Genomic DNA, 23007 nt, shown 5'->3' on the forward strand with positions numbered 1-23007 from the left:
ACTGATTTACTGCTTTCCCAGCTCCACTGGCACCTAGAGAGACGCCCCACAGCCGAGGAGAGCTGGCTGTGCCCTCAGAGGTCCCCTGCTCCCCCTGGCTGCCCCTGGTCCCCCCTGGCCTTGGTGCCATAAGCAGGATGTGTACTTTGTGTACTCCCGGGACCCCTCTCTACCTCCTCCTGGACAGGTCTCTGTGAACGCACAGCCAAGCTGTTTTTAAAAGCCTGTAAAGCCCCGTGAAGGTCAGGCCTTTGGACTTCAGCCAACGCTGCTGCACCACTCTGTCACAAAGAGACCTACCTTTTCCCTCTCAAGGCAAATATTCCCAAATAAACCTCCCTAACCCCCTCCCTCCTTCTTCCTTCTTCTCCCTCCCTCCATCCTCCACCAACTGCTGAGTCAAGAGGAGCAGCAGAGTAAACAAGGATATAGCCGCCAAGTTATTCAGCCATTTTCTCCGTTTTCTGCAAACGTATTTTGTGTTCCTCCTCAGTCGTCAGCTCCGGTACTGGATGTTTTATTCATGGGCACCAGCATTACTGTTGAGGAGCAGACTCTTAGAGATGGAGAAGGAGATCAATTCATTTATTCAATGCTAACTTTTGCTCTCCATGGGTGTAAGAGATGCAATATAAAATAGTTATATTTTTTTGAGTGTAATTGTATATTCCCCCGACCGTCATCACTGTCAGATTTTATCAACAGGTTTTAAAAAGTAGGATTGCGAACTGTTAAATTGTTAGTCCATTACGTTTCCCAGTTTATATCTGAATTGTATTGTGGTTTGTTGCTGATTCTGTTAGGAGGCTACCTTACATCTGCTAGCTCCTGGATCCCCTGCTGTCGTTAGTGCTCTATTGATTTCAGATGATTTGTGCTAGGTGTTTACTCATGTGGACCCATATTGATGCTCTTTATTGGGAAGCACTAATGGATATTATGCAAACTGCTGAGGCTTTCTACTCCTGCACCAGTGAGGAAGGAAGGATTTTACAGATGGGCTTACAAAGGAGAGAGACAATTCAACAGATAAGGATTTGCTGGATGAGTCTTTGCTCTGGGTCTTTAACTCATTTTTTTTTTAAAGATTTTAGATTTAAGTTTTCAGATTTTCCTAATTTCCGAATTGAAGGCAAATAACTGTTAACAGATGGCCCATTGTAAACACTGCCAATCCCATGACAAGCTGTGTGAGAGAACAGTGCACATAACATCATTGTAGGATCAGCCTACAGCCCATCATAGTATTGTATTGTAGCAACAGTGCAGATTCCTTTATCCTAGTAGGAGCCTATAGGCTTTAGGCTGGAGACAATAATGTACTGGCACGCAACTCCAGGTAATTAAACTTTGGACACAAATACTAGTGCTGGGATGACATGAGATGGATTTATTTCTTTGTAAGGTCTCAGGGACCCTATATAATATCCCTGTAACGTATCCCTTGTAGCCTGTGCATTTCTCAACATCCGCACTTACAGACAATATTTGAAATGTGTCAATGTCTTCTCCACACAGAATCCCATTCACTCACATCCTTGAAAATCCACAGGAGTCCTCTTTACTATGCTGTGATATGACAACAACAAAAAGCAAACTTTGTATGGATGAAACCAACTTTCCCCTTCATACAGTACTGTATGAATCAACTCATAGTCAAATGAGCTTTTAATTTTGCTCTCTGTTTCTCAGTTAAATCATAAAAGACTAGCATTAAGGCATGATCCCAGTGAGGTGCTTTACGATTGCTTGGCAGAGCTGTGATTGCAGAGCTGTGGTGAGGTGGCAGAACTGTGGTGGCAGGCAGGGTGTGAACTGTGGGATCTGATGCTGATTTAGAGAGCAAACGGAGCCTCCCATTGCGAGCCTGTTGGCCTGCACAGAGTGGTCTTGCCCTAGTGCCCAGACCCGGCACATCACTACTGCTGCCTGCCACCATGCAAAGTCTGTCTCTTTTAGTATTCTCCTATTCAAAGGCTTTTTCAGATCCTCACTGCAAACACACACACACACACACACACACACACACACACACACACACACACACACACACACACACACACACACACACACACACACACACACACACACACACACACACACACACACACACACACACACACACACACACAAACACTTCAACAGAGTTGCTTCCTGGGGAGAAATGTCCATTGACAAGAGGCCAGCTGCTTTCCTCTTGATGAGTGCCTTTCTCTTTTTAAAACCTTTCCCATTTGAGTCGAGAAACACGGCAGGCAAAGGTTCATCAGTCTCCACCCGTTGAAGAAATGCCATATGCTCTGATTTAAGAGATGAAGTATGAGACATGTCACTGGAAGCCTTTAGCGTAATGGGGATCAGCTCAGCAGAAGTCTTGCCAGCTGATGGCATGAGTTCATGTAGGCAGTGGAGTATTGTAGCCTTTGTTCCATGAAGATAAGGAGTTCTGACGGAGGTACTTTAATCATTGTTTAGAACCTGCTCCAGTATGGGCTCCTGGGCGGCGCAGCGGTCTAAGGCGCTGTGTCGCAGTGCTAGAGGTGTTACTGCAGACCCAGGTTCGATCCCGGGTTGTATCACAAACGCCCGTGATCGGGAGTCCCATAGGGCGGCGCACAATCGCCCCAGCATCGTCCGGGTTTGGGGGGGATTTACAAGTAGGCCATCATTGTAAATAAGAGTTTGTTCTTAATAACTGACTTGCCTAGTATATAGGTATAAAAAAAAGATTACAGCAGTGTAACTAAAAAAATATTGTAGATAACATTGTTATACTTCTCTGTTCTAGTGAAGCTACTCCAGTCCTCAGCTGTAGTTAGCCTGCAGTCAGTGCACTGAAGGACAGCCCTGCTCCAGCAGCCCAGGGCTTCCTTCTCTACACAAGAGCCCTTTGTGCACTGTCGTCCACATTGCTTTCCCCTCACTGAGAATGACAGCATCTGGGAGGTCCACAAGTGCCCCTTCAACATCACGCTCACTAAAAATATTGAGCCCTCACAGCATGGCTTAAATAACCTGTGTGTGCTTAGGCTCCTCTTCGGACGATACACAGACTGTGGAAAACAGACTGCTGCTTTGGGCTGGTTGCTGGATTTTCAAACACAGGTTGCTGTTACTGTTAGGGGCACTTGTCAGGGCTGTTTGAGTCTTTTCCCTCTCTTGTTTCTGAAGTTATGACTGGCCTGATACAGGGGCCTCTCCTTAGTGTGTATCACACACACACTCAAACCATACACTCCAACCCAAGCAGTCCAATCTGCCAACTCGGGTCTCTGGGCCCTCCCACCCCTTCGGGAGGGCAGCTCCCGCTCAGTCCAGTCCAAGCTCTTCTCTGTCCTAGCACCCCAATGGTGGAAAGAAGGACTCGTTTGTTTAGCTCTGACTATGTTATTGAGGAAAATGTACTTCTTATGGCTGTGATATGTGGTTGTCCCACCTAGCGATCTTAAGATGAATGCACTAACTGTAAGTCGCTCTGGATAACAGCGTCGGCTCAATGACTCAAATGTAAATGTATCACTGCTCATTGGAGACCTACTGTTCTTTTGGACACATCCAATACTTTAAAAGATCCTTTGAAAGCTATCCTGTTTTCTAGTTGGATACTATCTCCCCCTCTTTCTCTATACCCCTGTGTCCTAATAAACTGCCCCTTTTTCTGTCCCTTATATCAACCTCCCCCATCACTGCTCAGCAACAACTACATGGAGAGTAACTCGGGCATAGTTATCCATTTGGGTGAGCTTAATTGTAATACATTTTGAAACAACAAGTGCATGGCCATTAAAGTTTTATGGGGGACATTATAGTGATGCTGTGCAAGGTCAGGGGTGGTCAGGGGTGAGTCTTGGCAGAGCGCAGTTTAGCCCTAGCTGGCATCTTCTCTTTTTATCGAGGTCAGAGGTTAAACACCTAGCAGATAATTCCCCTTCCCAGCAGCATAATGGCTCTTCATGCTTCACACCCTCCCTTCCCCTTAACCATCAACCATCATTTGATTATTGTGCAAATACACAGACTTATCCTTCCTGAGTCTGACAGAGTGTTGCGCTATCATCACCACCACAGTCCTCTGTGATACCAAAGGGATATACGCTGCTACACTGTACATATTTATCATTTTTCCTTTGTTGCCTTTGAATAGCCTAATTATATCCCTATACAGGAAACAGCTTTGCATGGCTCTGCAATTTTATTGTGCGACTGAAATGAATCTTCATTTGCAGTTCTTTTCGAATAGATGTTATAATCTCTGTTTATGTAGCGTGTATCTTAGCATAATGCATCTGCAATTGTTGTACGTTCTTACTAGGCCTCTCACACGTACAAGACCAGTAAACACAGGCTTGGGCTGAGTTTAACAGTAATGTGTTGCACATTAAATAGAATGTTGCCTGTTATGAAAGTAATGAGTTTTGGGGGTGGTTCTGCATGCTTTTTTGTCTGAAAAGCCCAGTATAAAAGAATTATATGCTGAAATAGCCAAAAGAAAACAATGATTATAACAAGGGCCTTTTGTTGCAAAATTATTTGTTTGGAGGTTTTCCTACAGATTAAAGTGTACCCCTGAGAGAAAGGATATTAGAAGACAGGAGTGTGTCAACATTGCCACATATCGCTATTGACTAAGAATACAGTTGAACAGATTATAAGATTATCAAGGTCATCCTATTGGTCTACTATATTCCCCCCAGTGTGACTAGATTATAAACTACTGTCTTTTTATACTGACAGACAGAAGCAACCAGTCTATCCACTTTGGGGGGGACCAACAACCTAAACAAGGTATCTATTATCTATAGATCCACACTAACAATGCTTGTTTTAATCACTTGTTTAATACACGCTAATACACCAACTGTGCCATCTTAAAGATGGATTTATTAAAGTGCTTTGGATAGAACTATAGTTTCATACAGTTTGTAAGGTGCATATTAGACTCTGTAATGATAGCTGTTTTTAGCTTAGAAAAGGGGCTACTTTTTCATTTTCAGAGTTGCTTGATGTACAGCCTAATGGTCTTGCTCACTGAGGCATGATTGCACCCTTCTCTATGCGCGCACACACACATCAACCTCTCTCTCACACACACTGCCTGCAGTGTTCCTGGCTGTCTGTAATTAGGTGTAGCTCTGATGACCTGCTGCTCTCTGTCTGTTGTCAGAGTAGTGGGGGAATGATGATAACATGGTGGAGGGGGCTGGGGGGTATATAATAGGAACTGAATATCTATACATTATACATCTCACCGTCTCTCCTCTCTCTGTCTCTGCAGACCAACAAAGGTGATGCCCTGGCCAACCGGGTACAGAACACTCTTGGGAACTACGATGAGATGAAGGAGCTCCTGACCAGCCACTCCAACCAGAGCCACCTGGTGGGGATCCCCAAGAACTCTGTTCCCCAGACCCCTGGCCCCAGCTTCTTCACCGAGGGGGCCCAGAGGACAAGCAACAGGACGGGCACGGGGCACAATACCACCTCCATGCCCCCTCCGCCCTCCTCTTCATCCCTGACCAGCTCCACCCGGCTGAGCGGCCATCAGAGCTCCAAGAAGTCCCGCTCCTCCGACTGGTTGCAGGGAGCCCACTGCTCCAGCAGCACCAGCACCCAAGAGGTGGGGGGGCAGGTAGTGGGGGTACCAACCAGCAGCAGGGGGAAACACTTGTCTACCCATGAGCAGCAGCAGCAACCCCAGAGACACGAGGAGCTGTTCAGCTCACAGGGCGACGTCGTGGGCCACAAGGGAGACTCCAGCAGCAGCCCCAACTCCTCCACCTCCAGGAGGCATGGCGCTGGGCAGCAGCAGGCCCCTTCGGCGGCTGAGCATGGCGGATACAAGGACAGCAACAATATTGTTAAGTCTCCCTTGGAGCAGGAGCCGGGCTCCCACGGGTCCAGTTCCCCCGTGGCCTCCACCTCCCTGCTGCCCAGCGGCCTTTCCACGCCAACCTTCCCCCAGGGCCTGCATGTCAAGCCAAGCGCCGTGCAGCAGCAGAAGCCCACAGCCTACGTTCGGCCCATGGACGGCCAGGACCAGGTGCCCCTGGATTCCCCGGAGCTCAAACCTCCTCTGGAAGTGGGGGACATGGGCTACAGCAACCTAGCCTTTGGCAGCACCACCACCAGCTCCAAGAGCAAGCTGCCTAAGCTGACCCTGACACAGACTGGGGAGGTAGGTACCTGCATGATTCACTTGACTCTACAGTACACACACGGCTTGTTGATAGATAGTAAATGCTTGGGAACAGGTCACTTGTGCTGTGTTAGATCGTCTGGCAGTAGGAAGGGGAAAGCAGTTCAGCCAGATAAGTTTGGCCTGTGCCTTTCCCCCTGCCTGGTCTGTTTTTCATTGAGTCCTGGCAAAGACAGAGCCTGACATAATGGAGAGCTCTTATTAATAATCAGCCGTTCAGTTCTCCTCCTCCTGGCGACTCCTGGTCCTCAACCCAGCCAGCTGAGGGGCCACAGGGTTAAGGGGCCTTCCTTACATCCACACACACACACACACACACGCACGCACGCACGCACACACACACACACACACACACACACACACACACACACACACACACACACACACACACACACACACACACAGACACACAGACACACAGACACACAGACACACGCACACGCACGCACGCACACGCACACACACGCACACACACGCACACACACACACACACACACACACACACACACACACACACACACACACACACACACACACACACACACACCCTACAATCCCTCACTATGAAATGAATCTCGGGTGGAAACTCATGATTAATAGCCATTTTAATTCACATGGGCCCGCTTTACTTATTCATGTAACTAGTTCTGACATATGATTTGTTTTGGCCTCACTGATGGATTGTATTACAGTTAGAGTTTTAGCATTTACCCTGTGGTCTTATGGGTTTATATATAATATATCCTAAATATGTAATACTGTATAAACCTTTGTTTTAGCCTCCAGATTTTTGGCTTGTTCCTCCCATAATATTGTATGTAATTGGCTTGTCATGTATACATGATGATGATGAATGCGTTATTATTTCTGAACAGTTTACAACACTGCAAATTAATACTCATCAGTTATTGCTGATAGTTGAGAGGAAGTCTTGTTTAATGAGCATAAACAATGCATTTATCCCTCCTTGTAGCCTCTTAGCTTGACACAGTCAGACAATCTTAGTCTGGAGTCATTTGTGATCTGAAGGCCTGTCATGTCAGTTCATTTGTGTGTCAGCAACACAAGCAGGGCTGAGAGTCTATTGTTGTGACGACTTTAGCCCCGACTGTTTATCTTGTTCTAATGTTGGGAGGCAAGGGATGTTCATTTTAATGCCGGGAGCATTTGTCTCAGCTCTCAGCCAGTGGCGTGCTGGAGAATATTTTTGAACCAGACAAAATGGGCCTTCTGCTTTTCGAATGCTTTGCAGGTTAACACAACATCCGTCCTAATGTATTCTCACCTGAGGTCACGCACTCATTATTTTAGAAAACGTTGTCCACCTGATTGGAACCCGCTCCGTTTAATCTTGAACATAATTAGCCAAGGCGTACTCTCTTCTCTCCTTATCTCCCCCTCCTCACCAGTTAGGACAGTGCACGAGGAGAAAATAGCTACATTGGAGGTATCCAGTTTTAAATATCCAAACACGATGATGCCCATACCATTATAAGACCAGACAGAGCAAAAATGAGAATTGGTGCAGATTTTTTTTTTTATACATTGGGGCATCTAAGCTACGTTTACAAAGGCAGCCCAATATTTCCACTAACTGGTCTTTTTGCCAATCAGATCACATTTTATGACAATAATTGGGCAAAATATCAGAATTGGCCTGCCTTTGTAAATGGTATATCATAGATCAGGATTCCTCAAAGGAGTTGACTGAGAATTTCATCATGGCTAAGACTAAGACGGAAAGAACTAAGAGAGGCCCCACTCACCACTCACTCTACTTACCAGTGATAAGGATTAATTTCCCTCAACCATTGAAGTCAAATTCATGTTTTTCAAAGTATTTGAAGAATGATGTGAGGTGACCAAGTGATGACTGAAGCAACTACACATACGGTTCTTTGAGAATTTGGACTTTGCTCCTGTACCCACTCTTTACCAATCAGTCCCCTGCAGCCTCTGTCTTCACTCCTTTCCCCACCGTTTCTCAGTGGCCAGCCTCGCTAATTGAGCCACTATGGAGATTCTGCCATGTGGGATGTCAGGCCACAGTCTCCAACAAAGAAATGCATTTGTAGTATTCTTCCTGTTATTGGAGGAAGCTAGGAGTGCATGAAATACAGCGTCTCCTGTGAGACTTACTCATCTACACACCATGTCCCTGTATAGCGAACACATAAATAAGTAGATAAGCAACAATAAACAAGACTGACGTATGATTGAACAGGTTGACACACAGGCACCCAACCATGGCGCGCCAACCAGCTGTTCCCTTTCTTTAATAGTGTAGTCGAAGGCTATTCCCCACTACAAATTGTGCTATCTCGAATCTTGGAAGCATATGGCGCAGTTACACCGTACAGTTAAGCATGTGGCAAGGCTGAAAACCTGGGGGATTTGGAGAGCTGCTTGTTGTGCCCGGGATGCGGTCAGCTTAGAGGAGAATGGAGATGGATGTTGTTATTGGAGCAGGAAGGGAAACGGGGTGGGGAGGGAAGGCGAGGGACCCCCTGCACAGCACAGCAGAGCATAGTGGAGCCCAGCTGGGGAGAGATGGGGGGGTGGGGGGGGTGGAGGTGAGCGCCATCTCTGCTCGTTCACTGACAGATGAGTCACTCGGTAAGAGACAGGGAGGAAGAGAAAGATGCAGATAGAGAGAGAGAGAGAGAGAGGGAAGGGCGTAAGTGAACTGGAATTGAGAGACACGCAGAGTTAGTCAGAGCGAGACAGGCAGACAGAGAGAGAGAGAGAAGCGTCCTTTTAAACATGTCTGTCAGGAAAAGAGAAAACATCTTCAAGAACTTTGATTTATTTTGTTTGACTTTAGTTTGTTAAAAAGAGTAGATTCTATTGAGCTTAGTCTCCTGAGAGCCCTCTGTTTTGTTGTTTATCCTCTTATATTTATCCAGGTTTCTCAACAAGCATAGGTGTAGAATAACTAAAGCCAAAAAAATCATCCCAAGTTGTATTCCTTTTCGTTTTCAAAGTCCCACCTCGATAGCCGTTGTTTTAGTGTATGTGGTAATATTCATATGCTTGGTAATTACTCTTCCCCTCATGGCCGTGTGCAAGAGCCCATCCTTAACACTACACAACCCGTTGTTGTTGTTTTACAGCCTTATTAGATTATCTTATCCTCAAGCTCCTCCATCTAACATCCTCCTCTACTCTTTATACAAGCTGAACCCTCTGAAAAGAGAAGAGAGATATCACTTTCATCCCCCTTTCAAATCAAACGGGTGTGGGAGAGGAGACTTCACAGGCGTGAAATGTTCCTCTCATTCTCCGCTCGGCCCCTGGAGAAAATATTTTGACAGGTTGAGTGTGAAATCCCAGAGTGATAAGGGTTTGCTAAATGGCTTTGGAAGCATCCTGTTAATACTGAGGCTATTGATTAGTGGCCTAGCTGCATTCACTGCTCACTCAGAAAAGCTCTGCCTGGCCAGCCTCTGATGTCAGAGAGGGAGTATGAAACATTGGAAAGCAGATAACACCTATTGATCCCCCCCCCAAAAAAAAAAATACTGTTATTGCACCAGGCATTACACATGCTTTATAGAACTAATAGCCCTATCTCTAGCCTCACTCAGCACACGATTTGACGAGACAATGAGAGGTTTAGGAGGCGCTCTTCATGATGGATATGGAAGAGATATAGAGACAACGTTTTACATATTCAATGCATTGAGGATTTGTTGTTCTCTTTTTCCTCAAAGCCCTCGAGACATTTAATATTTCTGGAGTGGTATAAGCCTAAAGGCTTGAATATGCCTCGATTCATTTTTTTTCTCTCTATTTATTATACTTACCTGAGTGGACTTGAGCCGATTGAAAGGTTTGAAGTCTGTGCATTGATAGTACTGATAAAGAATAGGCCACAGTGCATATTGTATGGGCCAAGGGGCTGGTGGTCTAAGCTGGAGCACGATGATGTCATTCCTATAAGTTCATAAGGGCTGTGAATCAGAGGAGGAGACACACAGTCGTCTGGTTTCTCCGACGTCTGTCTGACTGACTGCCAGCCACCCATCAGACTCCAGACTCCTGTCTGTCAGCTAACTGCCGGCAGATATACTGAGTGCGTGAGTAAGAGAGAGAGAGAGAGTGTGGGCTGCATAGCAATGGCCCTGGCCCTGAGTTTGTCTCATCCAGACTGCTAAATGTGGGGACAGGGATTCACTCTCATTAGGAACGTATTCACACAGGGCCCTGGGCCCGGAGTAGATCTGACCTCAGTTGAGCCATGTTTCCCCACCCACCCAGCAGCCTGCTGATGTTAAAGGCCTTGTTTGCATTTAGAGAGCAGAAATTAATCATGTTGCTGTTTGATTTATATTTCCATATAGCCATCATACAGAAGAAAAAAAATGGAGACCCCAGAAATGATCATGAAATATTATTAAAAAGAATCACATACTACTGTAGAATAATAATAGCATATTTCAGAGCCAGTGTTTTGGAAAGGCTGGAACCGTAACTGGATGAGTCCATTTCTCAGACAGACAGTACATCCCACGCTGACCAGCAGGTTGGCTTATTAAAACAGCCCCTGGCGTCATGGGGCAGAAATCTTTATCCTCCGTTCTTTGGAAGCAGGCTCCGTCTCTCTCTCCCTCGCTTGCCGACTCACTGGACAGACAGGAAGTCAGTTCCAGGAACATTTGATTATGCAGCGCTGCCAAGACTCACAGAGAGAGACAGGGGGGAGAAAGTGAGCTTCCCTGGAACAAAGCCTTTACCCTCACCCTGAGTTTGAGTCACCCTGCCTGGAGTCTCTAGTCTTTCCTCAAAGGAAGCAGTCCTGTTACAGACTAAGGTCCCCACCTTAGTCTGTCAACACATTTGTCATCTCACTCCTCATACTGGGTTTAGGTAGATAATAAATAAATACTAACTAACTAATACTCTGACATATATTCTGTGTTATTTTAGCGACATATTCAGTTGTTTTTATTTGTATGGATGATAATGAACCTAGTATGATATAATTTGGGATGTCATGAACATTTTCTTTGAGCACAGTTTTTTCCCCTCACCCAAATTCACTTGCAGAATTCCTTTATGCCCATATTGCTTTTTACCCAGACATTTTAATCATACATTACACACCAAGCTCACAGACGTTGTTTGCTTGGATTTGGCTTTGGAAGTCTAGCTTTTTGTGAAAGGGTACATTTTGCTTATTTCTCCATGTCAAGGTAGAGGTGTTAACATTTTGATAATGTTGTGTTTAGTGAACCCAGAGACAAACATTGTCCTTACAAGACAGTGTAATTGGGGATGACAAGGAGGTATTGGTCATCACACAGTCGGCTGGTTTGGAGATGGAAAGAGACAGAGAGAGAGAGAGAGGCTGTGGGCTGAAGTGTTTGGATTTGCTGTGAGAGCACACCCTGAGAGACTGGGGTTAAGGGGCTGATGAGTGAAGAGAGAGTCGGGCCCAGGTTGGCCTTTCTTCTCCATGTTGGATGGATGCCAGCTCTCCTCTACCTTGATTTATACTGTTTACAGATCCATTATATTTAGTTGAGAGCAGCAAGGTTTTACTGTTGCATATCTAAATAAGTCTGATCATAGATCAGATATTAACTACTTTAAATACTACTTAACCATTTTTATATTCCCTAAAACCTGATCTTGAACTGACCAGAGTCCACAACATCACAACCTTCTTTCAAACATGGCAGATCAGCCACCGTTGTGTTTCACCGCCTGTAGGCCTCTCGACAATGACTCTCTAATATGACCCAAATGAAAACAGAAAGGCACTTAGATGAAAGGAGATGTTAAAAAACATATTTACATATAATAATTTATATAATTTAGGTGCGCCTGGTGAGAAGAGATAGAAATTGACAACGCGTGAGTCGTGGGTGAGAATTAGGTCACCCACTAGGGCTCACACACACGTCCTCATTCCTCACCCACTGCGTTTCACCCAGTCATGCTTGATGGGTTCTTCCATCCGCCTTTGTAAAATCACTTTATAGTTCATTAATGCAAGTCTTTGGTACAAATTTACTGATCTAGTGAGTAATGTGGCTAATAAACATAAAAGGATGTGCTGTAACTCAGTCCTGGCAGACCCCCTCACCAACAGAGAGGAGGGTAAAAAAGGGAAATGAAAAGAGGGAGAAAAAAAAGCTGAGATGAATATCACAGTGTAAGAATGGATCTGATCAAAGAAACCTGAAGGTTGAAATGAGTTATTGTGCTTTTTCCTCGATATATTCTGTCCTCTTCTTCCTCTTCTTCTTCTGTAGACTTTGTTCACAGCTTAGTGTCTGCACAGAATGTACCATGCTTTAAAAATCGATATCTGCTTTTTGTGCTTATTCTTTATATGCTCAGAACTATCTGACTTGTTCAAAGCCCCTCAAGGCATCCCATATAAATTGTCCTGTATTGTATATCATTAATTGAATCACAGCTTTATATGATTCTGAAAAGTAAATACATAAATAACACGACTAATAAAACTTGAAACTTTAGTAGTAAAACTACTTTGAATGTTCCTCAAAGGGGCACGTCAAATAGAAGAGTCCCTCTTTAAACTGAGGTCAAGAATATGTGTTGACAATATCCTGATGGGAGTTCCCAACACAGTGGGGTGACCTGACCTATCCTCTACTCTGCTCTGCTCTGTGAATAAAGACTGGAGTGAACCTGCTGGTCAATAGACAGTCCACTCTTTGAAAGTGAACAGCACTTGTTCACAGTCCACTCTAAAAGACCCTAACTGAACCAGCTCACCGGCTAGGCGACACTCCAGGACTAAACAGTGTCTTCAGAAGGCCTCTTCTCTGCCACATCCCCAGAGATAATGGGCTCCATTCCCACCGTGGAGCCACCCAAGCACCAGGCACGCCTCGCCTTGTACTCCAGGATGGAAACCTGGGAGAAAAATGGCCACCCCCTCGCTCCCTGTAGAGTAAACCCTATCCCCCAGACAGGTCTTAATCAGGAGATACTTGGGGTCCTCTCTTCCAGACGTGTCACCCGCACGGCCGACCGGATTAACAGGCCAGATAAGGCTAACCCAAATGGCACTGTATTCCATTTATAGTGCACTACTTTGACCAGGTCCCTGGTCAAAAATACTGCAATATATAGGGAATAGGGTGCCATTTGCGATGCACAAAATAATCTTCCTCTCTTCCTCACTCTAGAAAAAGGGACAGTTATTAGGAGGCATCCCCATTAGAAGTAACAGCTGGGATCATTTGCATAATACCCCTCAGAATGTTTTTTTTCCGGGGCTGCTTGTCAGGGGGGGGAGAAAAAACAACAACAATAAAAGTATTTTCATTAATGCTGCTAGAATCGCAACCTGTTTATACATTTCTGCTGCTTCTTATTGAAAAACCAACGTAGAACTCGTATAGTACCATTCTTACTCATCGGTCAATTGATTTAGGAAAGTTGAGGTTTGGTTGTCGGGAAATGTCTAAATGATTTGAAATGAGAGAATGACTAGATATCAGGTTTGTGTGTGTGTGTGTGTGTGTGTGTGTGTGTGTGTGTGTGTGTGTGTGTGTGTGTGTGTGTGTGTGTGTGTGTGTGTGTGTGTGTGTGTGTGTGTGTGTGTGTGTGTGTGTGTGTGTGTGTGTGTGTGTGTGTGTGTGTGTGTGTGTGTGTGTTATTCATCTGAGCTTCTGTTTCTCTCTGCATGCTGTCTGATGCTCATTATTTCCTTGCTTGTCTGAACACCTTTTCTGCTCCGTGGTTAAGAAAAGGAGGAGTTTAAATAAGGACCCCTAAACTCAGCCGCATTCAGTATCCTGTGGATTATCATAGCATTAGTTCACATTCTTAGGGAATTGGGAGGAATCAGCAGCTCACATTTAAATAATGAAATAAATGTTGCACTAAAAAAGCATGTATATCTTTAGATCAGAGAATGGATGGTAGGAAGGAAAGAAAGTTGGATGTTGATTCCCGTGAGTGAAGGAGTGGAAAGGTGGTTTCAGGTTGCGAGGTTGAGAAGAGGTTGCAGTTAAAAGGTAGTTTTTTTTTTATTTCTCTGAGGTGGAGGGAGTGGAAAGGGAAGATTTGATTCCATCTGGTCCCTATTGGCCCTCAGCTATAGTCGTGGTTGGTTATCTTTTACGAAAGATACCCAGTGCTACTCTCTGCCGGCCTCTCAGAAAACCACAGCATGTTTGGATATTGAATTAGAACATTTCTGCTTGACTTCCCCATGCCATATAGGTAATACTGCGTTGCAAAGCACCCATACATGAGCAATGATCTAAGGCCTCATCAAATGCATGCCCTCCCTCATCTCCTCCCCTCCTCTCCTCCTCCTTTTCCTCACACCACATGTTTTCTGTTAGTTTTAGCCCCTATAAATACGGAGTGATGGCAACAGAACACAATTACACTGTGGATTTAGTATGCTGTAATTGCAGGGGAGCATGATAAACATACTTTCATAGAGCCAGCCCATCCCACCCATTTACCGTAATGGGGACTAGGAGAGGTCACTCCTGTGTTATCTATATAGTAAGCCCCACACTCACTTCTGAACAGTATCTCACTCCCCTCGCTATTCATCAAGCCTCATTCCTTATATGTGGCATACTTTGTTGTCTCTTGGAATTAGATATTTATTTATTTGCTTTTCGAATAGATGCAAATGTCTATGAGTTATCAGTAACACTGAAATGGATTGGATATCCCAAAGCCAGTCAAATATTGCAATACAACTGTTACACGCATACTATCAATGAACAAATGGCAAATACAGACCACATTTAAGGTTTAACATTACATTAAGCCGTTGGAAATCTGGGCTCAGTCAATTTAATGCAACAGAAAACCCTGAGTCCCTAAATTACTTTTCCCTCTCCGCCATCCAAGCATGGTTCATGCCTCTTGCCCTGAAAAAAAGAAACGCTTTATGGCTCTAGGCATTGCAAAACAATACACTATGTGGCCTACTGGTAGCTCTTTAGTCTTTTTAATTTATTTTTGATGCTCTCTGCTGTCGCTGAATATCTGTGGTGGCTTGTAATAAAATACCCGCTGTGCAATTTTGCAAGTATGTCAAGCAGAGCATGACCAGATATGCAAATTTAACACAGAAGAGCAAAAGTGGAATTTTTAGTATTTTGCATCTGCAGAAGCTGTTAAAGGCAGTTTAGAAAACCATGAATATATAATACAGAGGTGGCCCGACCGGAGGCTAAACCCTATTTATCAGCTGAGAGAAATAGTTTGTTATTTTGGTTTCAGATATTTTTTAGAGAGAGAATGAGAGTATAAAAGCATGAGATGTAATTTGCGATTAGATCTGTATGAATGACAGAGGGATTTGGAGGGTCTCAGTGTGGCTCTCGCTGTGGGTGGGTGAAGTCTTCTGACTGAAGCCCCATGAATCTATTGAGCGTAAATATCAAGGTCAGATCATCCCTCAGCTACCATATACTGACTGAGATCCTGGAGACAATCGTATACACTCTGCTTCTCCTACTACCAAGTGTGTGTACAGGCTTTGACTTTCTCGGCAGTTAGGTGTGTATGTGTTAGTTTGTGTGTGAGCGTGTACATGTGTGTGTGTGTAGCTCATGCACGTGTGTGTGTGTGTGTGTGTGTGTGTGTGTGTGTGTGTGTGTGTGTGTGTGTGTGTGTGTGTGTGTGTGTGTGTGTGTGTGTGTGTGTGTGTGTGTGTGTGTGTGTGTGTGTGTGTGTGTGTGTGTGTGTGTGTGTGTGTGTGTGTGTGTGTGTGTGTGTGTGTGTGTGTGTGTGTGTGTGTACAGTAAGTACGTCTGTGGTTATTTCTTCTCCAGCATAGTGAAACGACCCTGATCAGTCACAGCAGTAAGCAGGTGTTGATGACTCAGGTAAACTGGCCTGTTTATTGACAGTGAGAGTCCTTAGTCACAGAGCCAAATCTCAGACGTGATGGATGATGCTTATTACTGGCTGTCTGCTCATGTTTAAATGTAGCCCTGGCGCTGCCGGTGGATACACAAGCCATTAGTCTGCTCTGAGGTCAGTTCACACCCCTCTGACCACCCTCAGGTACCTCTGTGCCCCTTCAATAGCTCTCTATGCCACCCCCAGCCTGCTTTCCACTCTCTACAACACTTTAATTGGAGATTATTTAGTTGAGTTTAGCTATTAAGAAGATTCTCAGCTGGATTTTCTCTGAGCTTACACGGTTTGCGTTTTTTTGCATCACTGCTTTACACATCAAATCCGCTTGGTTTAAGGAAATGGGAATTGTGTTGGCTAAGGAAAGAACTATTGTAGGAAGAATCAGTCTGGTGTAGTAATGCTCATAGAGAGCCTATACTTCATAGGATTCTATAATTGTGAGTTAATAGGATCTTTATGATAATGCCATCCAACAGATAGTTGTTATTTCCTCCACTCATCATATACACTACCGGTCAAAAGTTTTGGAACACCTACTCATTCAAGGGTTTTACTTTATTTTTACTATTTTCTACATTGTAGAGTAATAGTGACGCCATCAAAACTATGAAATAACACATATGGGATCATATAGTAACCAAATAAAGTGTTAAACAAATCAAAATATATTATATATTTGAGATTCTTCAAATAGCCACACTTTGCCTGGATTACAGTTTTGCACACTCTTGGCATTTTCTCAACCAGCTTCATTGGTGCGGCAGGTAGCCTAGTGGTTAGAGCATTGGGCCAGGACCGGGCTATCTTCTGTATATCACCCCTACATTGTCACAACACAACTGATTGGTTCAAACGTATTACGAGGAAAATACATTCCACAAATTCACATTTAACAAGGCACACCTGTTAATTGAAATGCATTCCAGGTGACTACCTCATGAAGCTGGTTAAGAGAATGCCAAGAGTGTGCAAAGCTGTCATCAAGGCAAAGGGTGGCTACTTTACTCAAATATGAAATAGATTTAGATTTCTTTAACACTTTTTTGGTTACTACATGATTCAATATGTGTTATTTCATAGTTTTGATGTCTTCACTATTATTCTACAATGTAGAAAATAGTAAAAATAAAGAAAAAACGCTGAATGAGTAGGTGTGTCCAAACTTTTTACTGGTACTGTATATATATGTTGATTCAACATACAAATTGTAAGGCAACCAGCTGCAATAGGATGTTGAGCAAATTCGCAACAAAACGTTTGCGTGAACATTTTGTTGAGCAATCCTATTGCAGCTGTTTGCCTTGTACATTGAATGTACAGTACTTTTTTTTTTTACAGTGTTGTTTTCTGTAGTGTAGCCTATCTCCCCCATCTCCACCTAACACGTACACAGGGTGAGACTCCCCAGAGGATGAGAATTTGGCCTCCCTGTTCTGTGTGTACTCGGATCTCCTGGAGTGTGGGTGTGAGCACGGTGGTGTGAAATACTACAGTGCTTGTGTGCAAACACACATGGTACGAATGAATGTGGTGGGAGCTAGCTGCACCGGGACCATGCTTTGAAGGACTGATCTGACATTGGTTCAACTTCTGTCTGACCTTGACTTCACTGATGGGTTCAGGTGAGAGATTAACCAGAGGTCACTTCCTGAGATGGCACTTCCCGGGTTTGACCTCAGTTCTATTGCAGACTCACGCTGAGTCAAATGTTCGTGTTTTGAAATTGTAAGATAGCCAGTTGTAGTGAAATCCTCTATGTGAGACACTCTCGCACATTGCCTTTTGCGTGCACATCTGTTTTGTAAGTGTATAAAATGCAGACTGTAAATCGAAGAGAAATCTAATTCAAATGTCATACAGGGGTACATGCATGCCTTACAATCTTAGAGCCCTCTGCCCATGCATCTTGCGGGAGAAAAGTACATTTCGAACTCAACGTGCTTCTACAGCATGCGATTTAGTACTCTGAGATACTTTCTTTTGGCTTGTGAGTGTAATTTAATTAATGTGCGTATGTCAGCGTAAGATAGAGGATGAGAAAGAGAGCGCTAGAGGGTGTGTATGTCTGCCCTCTCTCGGGGATGCATGTTCTTTTGCCTCCTCTGTTTGCAGAGCAGTGAAGTAGTGTTCAGATGTACCGTGGTCTTTTAATGAAGGTTTGAATATAAAGTGACAGAGTCATCCATTAGCTGTGCATGTAACTGCTCTGGCCCCACTGTATGCTGATTAGAGAGCCGAGGAGAGAAGAAGAGAGATAACGTACACATTAGGCCCCACATGTAAATTGCATTAGCTAATCAAAACACCAAGTGGATGCGTGCTCACAGAGATAAATTATTTCAAGGTTATACGATTTTTCTTGGCAAAAGGAATGAGTTGTACAATAGTTTAAAATGTTCAATGTACAGTACAAAATGATTGTTTACCAGTTGCTTATGCTAATTAATGATAAAGGATTTACGAAGTCCTCTGCCTGCCAAAGTCCCGGCTCCGCCCTCCTCCTATGTATTAGCCGTATCTTCACACACACAGATCCACTTGTTCCACCCTCAGTGATCTGAGGGAGAGGGGCTTAGAGAGGACAGGAGAGGAGAGAGGGGGTGGGGAGCGAGAGAACGGGAGAACGGGAGAGGGAGGGAGGGAGGGAGGGAGGGAGGGAGGGAGGGAGGGAGGGAGGGAGGGAGGGAGGGAGGGAGGGAGATAGAGAGGGAGAAATAGAGGGAAAGAGAGAGAGAGGGAGAGAGAGATACAGAGAAGGAAAGTGGGGGGAGGGGTTCTGGGGAACCAGGGAGCTGACACCACTGTTGTGGTATCAGGGGGACCTCTATCTCTGCCCCTCCAAAAACCTCCAGCTCAGCCAGCCAGGCCAGTGGCGGTGGGGTGGCCAGTGGCGGTGGGGTGTCCAAACCTGTCCCCACTGAGGTCTGGAGCATGTTCCCACTTGCCACAGGACAATGACAGCTCCCACAGCCACTGCCAGCTGGCCCTGGGCCACTAACCACAGTCAAACAACAACAATTGTTGCCATGAAAAGACAAAGGCATGCAGCCATGCACTCACATCACAGTGCTACACTGTCAGTTGGTATTTTTTAAAGTGATTGCCAGTTCCAAAGCCCTGGGTGGTTAATTGTGAAAAGTCACCACTGATCATTCTCATGTAGAGGGGTTAGATCTGACCTGTTGTACAGTATCATGTAGTTCAACTCAATGAATTGAGGGACTATCTTAGAGAAAGGGCCAGTGTTGCACCTGTTCTTACTGCAGCCTGCAGTTACACACCCTCAGTCAGTCATGTACTGTAGCAGTCTGGAGTATCTCCTTACTGCAGGCTCTGATGGCTGCCGTCTTAGCTCCCAGATTACAGACATACAGGAAAGAAACCGGAGAGGTGCGGTGGTGTGATTCTTCTCAGTTTGAGTTACAGGGCTGTGCACCTGTCCTCTCCTCTCACCAAATGACTGGCTGCTCGGGTTTCAGATCTCAACTCTGGTCAGGACAAGGGTGGAATGACAATGTGCACAGCCTGAAGGTGATACCTCAAACGCCCAGGGCGTCAAACCCAGACCACAACTGCACGGCTATACCATGGTGGCCAGAGAGCACAGTGTGCCTACACCAACCTGACCCTTGACCCAGTCCCACCTATTCTCAACTGTCCATTTAGAAGTCTGTTGGTTGATTGGGTCTCTGGTGCCAGCTGGATGGTCCTCATCCACATTTAATTAATGGAAATTGTCAGCTGTAACTGTGTCCTTAACCGAGCTTTACTGTAGACCAGTGGCATATTGTCTGTTTGTCAGGACTGGGTTTTTATAGCTCCAGGTCTTGTCTGCCATCAGTCACAAGCTCAGATCGTTCAAGCAGTCCTGTGTTACACAGGCTGCCTTGTTGCCTCTCCTGATGTCTATATCAGGTAAACATTGACATACTATGCACATGCTCCACCTAAAGGGGAAGAATATAAAAGTCATTTTTATAACTGCAAAGCAACATTACTGCGATTATCAATTAATTATAATGTATTTAGTTATAGATTACTTCAGTGCTGGATGTATTCAAGTGAATACTAATGTGTATTTGTTACTATTTCAGTCTTTAAACTAGTTCTTGATGCTTAACTTCTTGCGTCGAGACATCCCGGATCCGGTATCGTGACTACAGCCTCAAGCTCATTACCATAACGCAACGTTAACTATTCATGAAAATCGCAAATGAAATGAAATTAATCTATTTGCTCTCAAGCTTAGCCTTTTGTTAACAACACTGTCATCTCAGATTTTCAAAATATGCTTCTCAACCATTGCAAAACAAGCATTTGTGTAACATTATTGATGGCTAACGTACCATTTCGCATTAGCATTCAGCATGCAACATTTTCCACAAAAACCATAAAAGCATTCAAATAAAATAATTTACCTTTGAAGAACTTCAGATGTTTTCAATGAGGAGACTCTGTTAGATAGCAAATGTTCAGTTTTTACAAAAAATATTATTTGTGTCGACTAATCGCTCCGTTTTGTTCATCGCGTTTGGGTAAGGAAAAAATAATAATAAGTCATTAAAACGCAAACTTTTTTCCAAATTAACTCCATAATATCGACAGAAACATGGCAAACGATGTTTAGAATCAATCCTCAAGGTGTTTTTCACATATCTATCGACAATAAAATCCATCGTGGCAGTTTACTTTCAATTCTGAAGAAATGGAACGCGCATGGACCAACAGATTACGCACACAGGACACCGGGCGGGACACCAGGTAAATGTAGTCTCTTATGGTCAATCTTCCAATGATATGCCTACAAACACGTCACAATGCTGCAGACACCTCGGGGAATAGGCAGAAAGCGCAGACTCATTCCTGGCGCATTCACAGCCATATAAGGAGACATTGGAACACAGCGCCTTCAGAATCCGGGGCATTTCCTGTATGAAACTTCATCTTGGTTTCGCCTGTTGCATTAGTTCTGGGGCACGCACAGATAATATCTTTGCAGTTTTGGAGACGTCAGAGTTGTGTCTTTCCAAGGCTGTCAATTCCATGCATAGTCGAGCATCTTTTTGTGACAAAATATAGCGCTTAAAACGGGCACGTCTTTTTAATCCAATAATGACACAGCGCCCCCATAGGTTGAAGAGGTTAAAGGAGTAAGATTATCCCACAGGTTGACATGCTTATTTCTTTCTCTCTTAGGTCCATAAAAGTGCCAATAGATGAGATACCCAACATACTGTAGATCTACCACCGGTGGCGTGTGAGCTCAGAACAACATCAGTTTGTTATTACAGAAAACACGATCACCTTTGATGCCGTGCTAGCATGAGATCAGGGTGTAGTATGAGAATGTTTCCCTGACACCTGACTTTTCTCTGCGTAGGGATAAACACAGAAGGTGGACCGAACCACTGCCAGGTCAAAGGGTTTAACATGCAGGAGGAAAGTAGGCCGTTATAACGGCCTAATGGAAGGGAGATAATTAACTATAGTGACGAGCCACTGAGATAGGAAAGGGTCCAGCAGAGAAAGGTGACTCCTCACGGTTGACATGGAGCCTGTTGACCCTGACGACCAGGCAGGGCGAGTCGCTCAATGAACTCTGGCAGGTTTACCCAAGCAGATCAATGGCAGTTAATCTTTCTGTGTTGTCTGCTTCTGCCATGGCCTTGGCTGCAGCCAGGCAGTTGGAGGAAGAGCAGAAGTGAGTGCCTGTCCATGAGTGCCTGTCCGTACAGCGGCGTGTTGTTCTCTCGCCCACTCTCCCTCTGCCGCCATTGGCACAGAGCTGGGCAGGGGCAAGCATACATAAGCAGCACACAGAGAGAGAACCACACACGGAGGGACCACACACATAACTACACAGAGACAAACGAACCCCCTACCAGCGAGAACCCACACATTTAGCAGGAGCTATTTCTCCTCTCTGTTCGACCTGTCAATCACACTCCATTCTCTTCCACCGCTCATGCAGGCGGCAGGCAGGCAGAGAGGAGGAGGAAGTGCTTCCGCGCCAATTAATTATTGTTGTGAATTTCCCAAATCCTGGAGATGGTATCAGCTGCAAATTTCCCTCCACCACAATTACAGTGACTGCTGCGAACTATTCACATTTACGAGGGTGCCGATTTGAAATGATCAGAGACATTAGTCGTTTGTGTCTCTAAGTGGGTTTTGATTTCCACTGAAGACACAGGCACAGGGGTGACGTGAGGAGGAAACTGGAATTAAACAACAACAGTTCACACAGGCTGGCTGTTAAAAGCCCCAGTGCCCTTGGTGGAGACAGATAAAGCAGTCAAGACGCTGAATAGCTCCTCTAGGCTTTATACACTTCAGCTGGAGACGACACATTGCTGTGGTTCCACTGTTCAGGTTTGAATAACACACACAGTATGTTTGGGATTGCCATTGGAGCATTGTGTGTGTGTGTGTGTGTGTGTGTGTGTGTGTGTGTGTGTGTGTGTGTGTGTGTGTGTGTGTGTGTGTGTGTGTGTGTGTGTGTGTGTGTGTGTGTGTGTGTGTGTGTGTGTGTGTGTGTGTGTGTGTGTGTGTGTGTGTGTGTACGTGTGTGTGTGTGTGTGTGTGTGTGTGTGTGTGTGTGTGTGTGTGTGTGTGTGTGTGTGTGTGTGTGTGTGTGTACGTGTGTGTGTGTGTACGTGTGTGTGTGTGTGTGTGTGCGTGTGTGTGTGTGTGTGTGTGTGTGTGTGTGTGTGTGTGTGTGTGTGTGTGTGTGTGTGTGTGTGTGTGTGTGTGTGTGTGTGTGTGTGTGTGTGTGTGTGTGTGTGTGTGTGTGTGTGTGTGTGTGTGTGTGTGTGTGCATATGTAACTGCTTGTGAACCCATGTCTCATGCTTTTGTTATTTTGTCATGTTGTGGATGGAGAAAAGGGAGTTCCTAACCTGTGGTATCCTTTAAACCATAGCCCAGTCTGAT

The 23007-nt window shown here is 44.8% G+C and overlaps 1 protein-coding gene across 2 annotated transcripts in view; it reads left to right on the forward strand.

The window, feature by feature from the left end:
• The window catches only part of LOC118375083 (AF4/FMR2 family member 2-like), a 167242-nt gene that overhangs the window by 42820 nt on the left and 101415 nt on the right, over window positions 1–23007 (forward strand). The window contains exons 3-4 of one of the 2 annotated variants that reach the window (XM_035761578.2): window positions 4735–4785; window positions 5276–6175. In XM_035761578.2, coding sequence (XP_035617471.1) covers window positions 4735–4785; window positions 5276–6175 — 951 coding nt within the window. The remainder of the gene's footprint in view (window positions 1–4734; window positions 4786–5275; window positions 6176–23007) is intronic. The other variant, XM_035761586.2, reaches the window with a different exon arrangement.

The sequence above is a fragment of the Oncorhynchus keta genome, chromosome 4 (assembly GCF_023373465.1).
Source record: "Oncorhynchus keta strain PuntledgeMale-10-30-2019 chromosome 4, Oket_V2, whole genome shotgun sequence".
NCBI classification, from domain to species: domain Eukaryota; kingdom Metazoa; phylum Chordata; class Actinopteri; order Salmoniformes; family Salmonidae; genus Oncorhynchus; species Oncorhynchus keta.